Genomic DNA, 13,170 nt, shown 5'->3' with positions numbered 1-13,170 from the left:
CCATCAGGGGGGTTAAGGGGGCGCTTGCCCCCCCCTAGAGGAAAATGTACCTCAGAATATTGAAAATCCAATAGGATTTTTACATTAGTTACAGCAAAATTTGAAACTATTTTTGAAACGTCGCTTATACTTCCCCTCCTTGGAAACCACAACATGGGCGCCCTTGACCACCATCACGGTTTACCCAGTCCTCAAGTTTTCTGAATTTTTAACAAGAGGGATTCAACATATCATTACGGAAAAAAAAAAAGACTACGGAATATATTTAAGTTAAGCTAAATACAACTGCACAACAAACGTGACTGAGTGGTTGGCTTTTGCGCTTCTATCGGGAAGTCCGGGATTCAACCCAGCATTCGACCATTCTGACAAAGCCTTCCTTCATTCCATCTGAGAATGTAGAAATAATGCGTGTACTGGCCGACTAGGAGTGTAGGAGTTGGCCGACTTCCTTTCTTATTGTTTTTAAATCGTTATTATTACTAATTACCAGCAGTGACGGTTTTGCGAAGGTTAGAGGATCGGTCTTTCGGACTGAAGCCTGTTCTCCAAAGTTGTGGAATGTCTAAAACGAACGAAATATCTATTAGTTATGCCTTTACTCATAAACTTTAAGCTTCCGCCAAATAAAAATTACGAATGTTTAGAAAAACTAAACATTAGTAGTAAGAAAACCCCTCCCAAAACACTTTTTTAAATTCGCCACTGATTCTCAGTATAAAATGATCTTCAAGGTTGTATCCGGAAGATTATTGCTAAACATATAAACGAAACGAAATATTAGTTATGCCTGTACTCATAAACTTCAAGCACCTCCCAAATAAAATTAGGACTTTTTAGAAAACGAAACAACCAGAGAAACCCGTCCCAAAGTACTTTTCTAAATCCGCTATTGATTATTTGTATAAATTGGTATTTAAGGTTGTATCTGGAAAATTATTGCTAAATCATTGCACAACTACAGTATAACAGAAATGTGCAAATACGGTTTGACGGACATATTGAAAAACGTATGCTTTGACGGATATATAGAAAAACGTAAGTTTAACTTTCGTGCTAGAAGCTGGAGTACTAAGCTCTTAGAAATGAAACACGGATGACAAACTAAAATGATCTAGAGAAGGAAAAAAATGTCGATAACTCAAAAGTTAAAATAAAGTTAAATAACCTGTAAAATTGCCCTCAAATACTACATTCTTCATGTTAGCTTTAATTCGTAAAATATGTGCTCCATCCATCTTGATGGTGAATTACAGAGCTAAATATGGCATTCAGGTCGTGGAAATCTTATCTAACTATAGAATATACTATAAGAAAGCTATTTGGATAGAAAAATCATGAAAATGAAAAAAGCCAAAATTTCCAAAATTCTCGGTTTTTTTCCAAAAAAGCCGGCTTTTTATGTGAAAAAAACCATCGATTCAAAAAAGCCGGCTTTTTTGCATCTCTAATTTTAACTAATGCTTATATTTCAGAAACGGTCTGAGATATCATATTAGTGTATAAGACATTATATTTTTTTCGTCTATTGGAAACCATTAAATTCCTTAGATACGATACTAGGGTAGCTACAAAAATTGCGAAAAAATCGATGAGTTTTCCTAGTTTTTTCCTTAATACATAATTAGCCACAGTCTTTCCCCATTTTGGCGGAAAAACGAGCCCGAAAAAACGAGGCACGTAAAAATTTTTTTCTGGTCAGCTAGAATAATGAATAATATAAAACAAATAAAATGTACTCTGTTATGAAAATACAGAACACTTACTTAATAAAAAATTCTGCACAATGCAAGAAAATAAACATCTTTCCTGATACTTTAACCTGTAACTTTAGTCATATGATGAAAGTTTGTCACATATGAAAGGAAAAAGTCACAGTGAGACACTCATCGAAAAAGGGGTGGATGTTATGTTCACAAAACTGACTGTGGTAGTTTAACGACATATCTTTAGGGAAATAAAATGCAATGTACAGTGTATACACCGTGAAGGAGTCTGGTGTAACTAACAGATTAAGCAACATTTCGTAATTTAAGACAGTTGGTTCGATATTCGTGTGTTGGCTGTGGGTTCCTATCACCACGGCATGGCATGTCCTAAGGTTGCGAATTGAGGAAAAGGCCTCTACATATAGAGGTTGGGTGCGAATATATTGAATCAGCAATCGCGGACAGACGATAAGGGGTGGTCCTCCAGCTTTCGCGTTTGGCGTGCGGCTAACAGCTTCATCCTATAAAAAATGGCACTTGTTCAGAAACATTTGCAGAAGCCTCCAACAGGATTGATAACTTGGTAGGACCTCAGCAAAATAAAATGGACATGAGATTTGGAACATGTAATATATAAGAAGTCTTTATAGGACAGACGCGTTAAAATCCGTAACGAGTGAGTCAGAGAATATTATATACAACGATATTGTATATTCGTAAGTTACTTCCATTCTTCTTTTAACTATTTTGGGCAAAAGGTACTGTTTAAAAGTGCACAGGCTGTGATTACGAAGAAGAGGAATATATATAGAATATGCTGCTGAGGTTGTATGATTTTTAACCGATGTTATTGTTACAACAAATTTGCCGTTTTGGATTGCTATGACAACTTGTTCTTATTGACTAGATGACTGAGAGAAGATAGTTATTAAAAAGTCCACTGCTTTGCTTAAAATTGATGTGTATTATTTCAGTATATTGCAATTGATATTTCTTGCGGAATATATAGCTATAAAACTATAAATGTTTGATAGTGTTGTGTGACTTCATTTTAACCAAATATCATAGGCATTTTATATCCAACTGGGTAATGTAATGAAAATAAGAAAATATCGTTACATATCAGATGGTGTTATTCCGACAGGACCTTGAGACTAGTTAGAAGCTCAAAGTAAACGGTTTCATATATATTTTGATCATCACGGATTATATTTTATTACGGAATAAGAGAAAAATATACTGAAATTCAAAAATGAATATTCACACCGATGAAGACACCAGTAATGGAGTAAAAGACATCCATACGTCAAAGATATATGTACGTCAAAGAGTGTGACTGATCTTATAAGACAGTTAGGGCAACAGTCGAATGCCAAAATGGAACAAATAACGCAACAGTTGGATGCTAAAATGGAACAAGTAACGCAACAGTTGAATACCAACAAAAAACAGATAGATGCCAAGATGGAACAATTAATACAATGGCCAGATACCAGGATCGAACAAATATCACATCATATTAATACCAAATTGGAAATAACCGACAATAGGATCGAGCAAATTATCCATAGCTTTGCAGTGATGAGAGGTACCGTTGATGTAGTAGAAACGCAAGTCAACGAACATACAAATTAAGTTCAGAGATTGCAAAAAGAGGTACAGACCATTAAAGAGAAAATCAGTACTGTAAAGTGTAATCCTGATCATGTACTCAACGCGGTGTATGAGGAACCTAGGGGAACTGGATCAAGACCCTGTGGAGAAAACAGCAATTCATCGGAAGGTTATTCTGAAAGGGAGGACACCATCTCTGAAGATTAGAAAATAAGACCACGTCGAAGGAAACATACGCACGTAAAGCCAAGACGTCCAAGGTATTTTAGTACTAAAGGTAGTCTTGTGAAATTTAGTGAAATAAGATCATTAACTAAATTCAGCGGTAGAAATGAGGACATCCCAGCGAGTACTTTTTTTTAGAAAAATTTGTAGAAGAATGTGTTCTAACAGGTATAGGTAAGATTAATTTCCTTAAAAAATTGCCACATATATTGTTACCACCTTGTTCAGCATGGTATAAAGCGATAAGAGGTAGTTTGCGTAGTTATTCAGATTTAAAAATGCGCTGTTGGCAAATTTCGAAAACGATTTTATGTTAGCAGACCGGGATGCTCAAATTAGAAATAGACGTTTTGATCCTAAGGCAGACAAAAGTATTACAGATTTTGTAATTTCAACATATAATGACTTGAAGCAAATCAATCCATATCAGCAGGAATCATGTATTATCGCATCAATAAGAATATTATTACCGTTTAGATTACAGCAAATATTGATTTCTCTGCAGTGTATTAATTTCAATAATTTAATAATGATAGTTCAAAATTATGAGTCAGTCTAGATTGCAAGGTAATACTAACAGAAACCAAGCTAATCATATTTCTGTACGAAATATCAATGTTAGACTGTAATCATAATATGATATTTCTGTCTTGCCTGTTAGAGAAGACTGTAATCATAATATGAGAGGTAATGTTAGATTTTCTCGTAATGGCAATACGACCGAACCTAATTTTAGAAGAAACAGAAATAATAATCGTACCGTTTTTAGGAACAATGTAAACAATCAATCTAATTTTCCACGTACTCCCAGATTTCGTAGTAATTACATAGGTGGAAGAAATTTTCAAAATAGAAACTAAAGAACTGGTGAAGTAAATAACATATCGGACTGTATTCAAGATTGTGCCATTCAATGTAACCTAATCGAATCTTTTGGTAATGTAACTTAAGCTAAAAGTTATGGCGTCCGACAAAACATATTCAACTGATTCTTGTTTTGTTTCACTTTGAATATTGTTACGATTTCTTTGTAATTCGCTCTTCTTCTATACTATAAGCAATCACATATTTACTTACAACGATGATGTGTATTTATCAAAGTTTCGCTATCTAGGCCCAAATGAAAGAGATAGGTTATGTTATATTTTTGACTTACACTAATTTATTTAGTCAACGAGCATAAATGATGTTGAATTAAAGAAACTATTTTGGACAAGAATAGACAGCAAACTTGCCATATTTTGAATATGTCTTTCATTTAGTAATTTTATAAAATTGGAATTAAAATTGATTAATATCAGAATATAAGAATAATATTGAGATACGATAAGAATAATGTATTGTTCCATGGATTGCAATTTTCATATGTAAGGACTATTCGAAAAGTAAGGTAACCTTGTATTTGCAACAATGTCTAACGGTCCAAGGATTCTTTCTTTAATTGTGAACAATTTAAGAAGTTCCATTTGTTCGGAAGCCATATATACAACGATATTGTATATTTGTAAGTTACTTCCATTCTTCTTTTAACTATTTTGGGCAAAAGGTGCTATTTAAAAGTGCACAGGCTGTGATTACGAAGAAGAGGAATATATATAGAATATGCTGCTGAGGTTGTATGATTTTTAACCGATGTTACTCTAACAACAAATTTACCGTTTTGGGTTGCTATGACAACCTGTTTTTATTGATTAGGTGACTGAGAGAAGATAGTTATTAAAATGTCGACATTGCTTAAAATTGATGTGTATTGTTTCAGTATATTGCAATTGATATTTCTTGCGGAATATATAGATATAAAACTACAAATGTTTGATAGTGTTGTGTGACTTCATTTTAACCAAATATCATAGGCATTTTATATCGAACTGGATAATGTAACAAAAATAAGAAAACATCGTTACAATTATTGGTCTAGTACCTGATCACTACCTGGTAGCAGCGATAATGAGAAAGAGACTTATCGTTGAATAAAAAAAATATTCTATATCTGAAAGCGGAGAGGTTTAATTTGAAGAAATTAGAGGAGAACCAGGCGAGAGGGGAATGCTAGATTGAAGTCTCTAACAGATTCTCGGTTTTAGAAGGTTTTGAAGCACACTAGTATTAGGAATACTTGGGTTGAAATTAGGGATAGCATTATAATTTCAACAAAATTGGGGCACGCAGAAATATATAGGAACAAATCATGCTTCGACCAGGAATCACTAAATTAGCAGAGAAGAGAAAACAGGCAAAACTGCGATGGTTACAAAATCTGAACGATACAACTACACAAAATTTCGTTCACATCAGGAGGGAAACTTCCAAAACTTTTAGAATAAAGAAACGCGATTTTTTTAAAACCTAATATTAATTAACTTTAAGATAATAGTAAAAGCAAAGACATTCGGGACATGTATAAGGATGTCAATGAATTTAAGAAAGGTCATCAACCTCGCACTTACATATTAAAGAAATCCGACGAAAAAATTCTTACTTGAATAGATGGAAAGCATCTTGAATAAATGGAAAGATTGCTTTGATGGTTTACTTAAAACACAGCAAAAAATTAATGTACGTGGAGACAGTGAAATGCACACAGCAGAACCGTATATTCCAGAGCCTAAGAGAACAGAAGTAGAGATCGCTATAAAGAAATTAAAGAAACAGAAATCTCCGGATGTAGACAAAATTCTGGCTGAGTTAATTTTAACTGAAGGGAAAAACTTTTGAACAAGATACACAAACTCATTCTCCTTATCTCGAAGACAGTGGAATTGCCACAAGAGTGGAAAGAATTAATCACTGTTCCAATTCACTAAACTGGTTGTAATAGTTATCGAAGCATTCTCTTCTGTCAACTTCCTATAAAATTCTCTCGAACATTCTATTAGCAGATTGACCCCATATGCAAATGAAATTATTGGAGATTATCAGTGCGGATTTAGGCAAAGTTGATCAACTATCGACCAGATATTATACCATTCGACAAAGACTGAAAAAGAAATGGGAATATAATACCCAGGTACATCAATTATTTACTGATTTTAGAAAGGCCTATTAGGAGGGAAACATTGTACAATATTTTTGCAGAATTTGAATACGGAAAAAGCTAGTTAGATTAAGATGTGTTTAAATGAATTCCAAATAACGTTCAAGTAGGAAAATTCTTGTTCAAGAGCTTTCACATCAAGAATGACCTGAAACAAGGAGATGCGTTGTCGCCATTATTATTCAACTTTGTTCTGGAGTATGCTATAAGGACAATCAAAGACAGCAACTAGAGCCTAGAGCTGAATAATATTAACCAGGTTATGGTGTCTGCTGATGATGAAAATACAATAGGCGATGATAGAAGAGCAATATAAACACTTGCAAGCACATGGGTTTAGAAGTAAATGCAGAGAAAAGTAAATACATGGAACTTCGCCAGGATTGTAATACTGAAAATTATGGATGTCAAAATATCAAATAGTACTTTCGACAAAGTGGATATTTTCAAATATCTAGGACCAATGTTGACAGACCAAAACCATATCCACGAAGAAATTTAGTGTCGACTGAAAGCAGAAATTCGTGTTATTATTCAGTTCAAAATCTTTTGTCGTCGCGAATTCTGTCGAGGAATTTGAAGCTTATGAAATCCACGGATACAATTAAGTTTATGTTGGATTGGTAACACAACTAATCTGCTGGTATTGTGGAGAATGTCAAACGACTTCCACCACTTGACATTTTTTTCATACAAAATTTCAGCGTTTTATTTCTCAATTATTCTAGAAGTTACAAGAAGACAAGATAAATGGCCAACCCTGTATGTATACGTACATCGAGGAAAGCTAATGGTTAGCTATAGAATTGTAATTTCAAAACAGTACTTCATAGGCATGGTATCATCATGGCGGACATCTTCAACCCCACCATCTTATATTCATATTTAAAAGATTAGGATTAGGAATTAGATTTCTGGGCTTTCGGCATCTAGAATCGCCGATCATAATACCCGGAAGGAAGGAAGCGGCCTGGGATTATTATGTTAGAAATCATTCCGACATTTGCCTGGTATGAATGAGGAAATCTCATTCAGGATAGCTGCTCTGAAAAATCTGTAATACTTTTTCGACTAAGTGCCCCGGATTTAAATTTGAAGTTTTAAATCGGAAGGGGTCGTATATCTACGGCTGTAATCAAATCAAACAATGGTCTTCCCAGTGGTAGAACCAAAGTATCTCTAAGACTAAAGAAAGGGAGCCAGATCAGGAACGTAACAGAAGCATGTTCGTCGTTTCCTTCGATCTTTGGGGCGTGTTAATTCCTGCGCTCCTCTAAGATGGTACGTGATTGTTCACTACTGCTCTATATGTTACTTAGGGTTAAGAAGGACTATAAACTTCCATCCCTTAGTTATGCACATAACTTCCATCTCTAATGTAAGATATTAACTACCTTCAATAGCTGGGGGTCGCGGTGGCTCAGTGATAGAGCGTTCACCTCTGGTGCTTGGGGTCCCGGGTTCGATCCCAGCCCCCGCCAAGTGAACTTTGTGGTGGACAAACACCGTGTGCGTGGGTTTTCTCGGGGTTCTCCCGTTTCCTCCCACTTTCTTCATTCCACCATTTTCATTCATTACTCATCATCACCGTCTCCTTTAGCCTAACCGGCATAACCGTGGGACGTAAAACTCAAAGATTTCATTTTTTTACCTTCAATAGCTGTCATGACAATTGAACTAGATTAATTATAGGCTTAAAATACAAAGCTAATTAAGGTATATGCATATTTTCCTAATAACATAATTTCATTCAATCGTCCGATAAAAGTTTTATTTATTTATTTATTTATTTATTCATTTCAAGAGTAAAAGCAATATTTTAGGACACCCATCTAACAAGGAGACTTCCGGAAGTGTCACTCACCAATCTGAATGAAACTTTGCACAGATGTAGAACATCGAAAAATAATCGACACGTATTTTATTGTTTCGGCAGTGGTGAAGATTTAAGGGTAGAAACCATCCTTTGAAGGTTAGGAGTGGTGTCCAAGAATAGACAGAAAACAATCATTGAATATAGAAGGAAACATGCTGCCAGGGGGGTTTAGGAAAGCTGATTCAGAATCTGATGTCAAAATTGGAAAATTCAAAATGGCGGATCCAATATAGTGATTATAATTACAAAATGTCTTTTGGATTGAAATTCTCTGCAGTTAGCCAAGAAGATTTATAGTTGGCAGAGGTTGCTACGAGAAGATTGCATAGCGATTTGAAACCATTTCTATTTATTTGAAACCCCTTTATTTTAACGGAATGTTTAATTAAAGTGAGTCTGTACCTCTCCCTATTCGGGGTGCTTATGTATAGGAATCCCCTTGCCTCTCACTATGTCAGAACTTCATACATCCTCAATTGTTATAATTATGAATTTATTGAGAAAATGCTTCACAGTAATGATATGTCGTAAAAAAGTATGTGATGCATAAACATTGTTTACACCAAGCTCACCTTATTACAGTAATAACTGTGACAAATCGCAAAATGCAGCACAATCATCTTCCAAATAACTGTGTTTGTATCACGCATATCTAATAAGATTTGCATATCTTGAGAGAAGAAAACTGATTATGAATCAGCGATTTGGATCTAAATTATATTATTACGGAGATGTAAATTTATGTTATAGTTGTAGAGGACAATATCAGCAAAATATCTCAAGTAGTTTTTCCACGGCCTAAAGACGAACACATCAAGAGGATGAATCATAGCAGTTGTTAGTGCAGAACGGTTTCTATCTTCAAGTACTCTTTTGTTCGTAAAATAGGTTGAAAAATTGATGAATTGTGACCACTCCACGAATCTAATAACAAAATGGACTTTATATTAGACATTGGGAGAAAAATCTCTTGAAACCATGATCTCAGAATACCTGGTGTTGATTTTCCAGAATTTGATGCTTTCACAAGGACATTTTTAGATTAAAAGAGATTGTTTTGGACTATAGGGTCAAATGTTCCATTCTTTTCCTGCAAAATAATTAACAACGGCGATAACAACACCATTTTCAGAAATTAAAGGCTGTATGGTGTAGTTATGAGCAGGGCTCGGATCTTGTTGACAAGTCAACTTTTTTCTGTTACGCATAGGACAAGGCAAGTTCAAATAAAAACGTTATCCATCAACTCTAGGTTCTAAAAATATAGTTTTTTAGGGTCAACTTTTGGTCACTTTTTGCTGTTTTGAAATTTCAGGTCATTTTTTAATATTTTAAGGTAACTTTTAGGTCACTTATGGTCTTTTTATTCTTTTTTTCTACATAAGGAAATCTTTAAGTGAACACGGTTTACGGATGTGGAAAGGACGAAGTTGAATAATCTCTTTTTTTACCCCCTGACTATTTGAGTGGAAAAACTGCATTCTTAACAAGCTAATGAAAACTAAACTGTAGCTGGTTAACGAAAGGTGGGGGCTGGTATAGGTGGCCAAACAGATAGTTTTGGGTTATTGACCACAAAGAATGTGATCACGTGAATAACTAAAAATGGATTAGAAGGTTTTTATCTATTATTTTCATGTAGTCTAAACTTGCTAAGTTTTATTGTTTAAGAGTGCTTCCTAGTTTCAACTCGGGAGTGAATTGACGCTTTCAATACTTAGAATACCGTACAATGGACTGATCAATAGAAATGATCAATGGACTGCAACTAAGTAAACCAATACTTTTTGAATATGAGAGAAATGTTCATTAAAAATCCAATGGATATTAAAAAATGTCAATGTTTAATGAAATAAAAGTTTGAGAAAACGTAAGTTTTAAGGTCAATTTTTGTGATTTTTAGGGTCATTTTACAGGAATTTTAGTGTCATTTTATAGGTCACTTTTTAAAATTTTTTAGGTCAACAAGATCCGGGCCCTGGTTATGAGTCATAGATTTATTGACTATGCCACACTTTCTACTGTTTGTGTCCCTTTAAACGCTATAATGAGAAATGCAGAGACTCACTTTAATCAAACATTCCATTAAAATAAGCATAGAAAAGGGTTTCAAATTGGTTTGCAACCTCCTCGCAGTAATCCCTGCCAAGTATAATTTGTCTTGGCTAACTGCAGAGCATTTTAAACCAGAAGAAATTTTGTAACTGTAATCACTATATTGGATCCGCCATTTTGAATTTCCTTAAAAAAAAAAAAAAAACTGACAGTATGTTTTCTTCTAAATTAAATGATTGTTTTCTGTTTATGTTTAGAGACCACCCGTAACGCTTAAAGCGTGGTTTTCCCCCTTAAATCTTCACCATTGCCGAAACAAAGAAATACGTGTCGATCACTTTTTGATGTTCTATAAGTGTGCAAAGTTTCATGCAAAGTTTCATTCAAATCATCAAAGTGATACTTGCGTAAGTCACCTTGAAAGTATTTCACTGGATTAAGTTAATTTATTTTATAGGCGTCTCCAGATTTTAGTTTTCGTCACAGGATCAACGATATTATGGAACTCAGAAAAGAAGGCAAACTTTAAGTGCATTTTTTGAATTAAATAATGTCACTTAAAAATATTAATTTATGGTTGACTAAAGCTTAAAATACAAACAGAAAATGTATATACGTAATATTTCTATTCACTTATATACAAGTTTTGTATGAAACTATTAAGTTTATGTGCTAATAACTAAATAGGTAAATAATAATAATTTGAATCAACTGACCTGTGCGTCGGTGTTGGCCATCCTTGTTTTCTGACAATGACATTGATATGCTCTGAGGGCGTCGTCGAGAAAGAATACGCTGTAATGGCTATTGGATACATACTAAAATATAAAATGCAAGAGTATTATAAAATAATATAACATCTTTAAATTAGAGTTTGAAAACAAATTCTTAAGATTATTATAGTTATTATTATTATAGACAATAATTATAATATTCACATTCAAAATACCTTCAGACTTCTTTAACATTAATTTATACGAAAAAAGTAATAATTTATTTTTAAAAGGTTCACATTTGCTATATGCAACAGAACTCTCAAGTTTCCAAATAAAGAACGATGACACATTGATACTTTTGAAATAAGATATTGGTGATTGATGCTAGTCGTTGCAGAAAGAGAGAAAGTCTGCGTATGTGTGCGAGTAGGCGAAAATCTGTGCCAGAATCGTGTCCTCAAAACAGATTATATATATTCAATTATTTCCATATCCAGGAATTAACTGTGAATGGGAAAGTGTTCAATTTCATCCTGATGTTCTTCAAATCGTGTCGCAACAGCTCCACCTATATGAATCATCTTGGAATAAGGCGTCATTGCCTGGAAACAATAAATAAGCCATAGGATGCAAATGGTTCTTAAAATGACAACACTGTCACGGGCAGTGGTGCGACTGGCGCACGTCAGCACTGGGCCGACTGAAAATCATGATACTGCGACCCAAAGATTCAGCCATTTTTCACGGCTGGGCATGGACACTACGAATGATACACTTCTTTGGACGTCCGCCACACTTAAACACGGACCGAGGTTAGAAATAAGGTAAACGATGACTCACCAGTCCATATCATACGTTTTCAGACATCAGCGGTCCATGTTGCATTTCGCGGCACTATTGGCATCGTACTGAAGCTTGGTGGTCCCTTCTCAACCATTTCGCCCGTACAATTCGACCCTGTGAGGCCATGTCATGTAGCTCGCGGAGCTCTGCGGTTGTGAGGATGTGTTGCTTGAGTTCTTTCCCTTACTTGCGTCGTAGTAGCTAGACGCAGAGTGGTATGAATCGCTAAACTCGTGGACAAATGTCATATTAGATCTCGAATTCATTGTAGAAATCATCTTCTACAGTCAATCCATTAGAATGAAACTATTTTCTTCATAATTATATAATGGTTATTGTAATTACATACCATTACATAAAGTGGCCCACCTTCTTGCAATAAATTCACTATTCGGTAACTTAATTTAGAATATTCTTTCCCATGTAAATAGTATGCACAGAAGTGACGGTTTGCCCAAGTGGGCCCAGGCCGAAAAAAAACACCGGGTTTTTCGGGTTGGACCCACCTAAAAAAAAAAACACTTTAAAACCCACATGGGTTTTTGAGCTTTTTGGTAGTATATTATCGGTACAATTAAGGTGATCACATTGAAAGTGACTTTTATCAGATTTTGGACTTCCTTTGGGCGAATTAGTTGCTTTCATTTTATAGAGTATACAACAACATTCAATGCTAGACCTATATACAGTTCTGAATACACTGAATGAATAAAGAAGTTTACCTTTGCTTGAGATAATTATAGAACAAATTAATATATGGATTGTGTTTATAGTCTATTTGAAGTAAAATATTATTTTAGAAAATACTTTCCGTGAATAGTGTGCTCGGTGACGCCGTGGGACGTTATCCGTCATACATTTGACGAGTTTAACGCCATAGGTGCCTGTTCTACCAGTAAATATGTAAATACACTAGTAAAGCTAATAGTATTATTTCATATATTAGATGGTAATACAAGTAATCTTCAGTAAAATCTGGTTTTCCAACAACAACAGTTTAGTTCAGTCATTAGTTGCTACTCTTTAAATAAGCATTCTGGAGAATCAACACCAGCAACTATTCACTATGCCGTGATAGTCTGCGTAAAAATTCTTGTG

General features: G+C 34.6%; 1 protein-coding gene across 6 annotated transcripts in view; it reads right to left on the bottom strand.

The window, feature by feature from the left end:
• Window positions 1–13,170, bottom strand: part of LOC145694950 (uncharacterized) — a 210,265-nt gene that overhangs the window by 79,937 nt on the left and 117,158 nt on the right. For all 6 annotated transcript variants that reach the window (XM_081771747.1, XM_081771752.1, XM_081771751.1 and 3 more), the window contains one exon: window positions 11,230–11,331. In XM_081771747.1, the coding sequence (XP_081627873.1) occupies window positions 11,230–11,331 (102 nt within the window). The remainder of the gene's footprint in view (window positions 1–11,229; window positions 11,332–13,170) is intronic.

Source organism: Thermobia domestica, chromosome 9, assembly GCF_964235325.1.
Source record: "Thermobia domestica chromosome 9, izTheDome1.hap1.1, whole genome shotgun sequence".
NCBI lineage: Eukaryota > Metazoa > Arthropoda > Insecta > Zygentoma > Lepismatidae > Thermobia > Thermobia domestica.
Note: the sequence above shows the minus strand (reverse complement) of the source record. Positions and strands in the feature narration are given on the sequence as shown.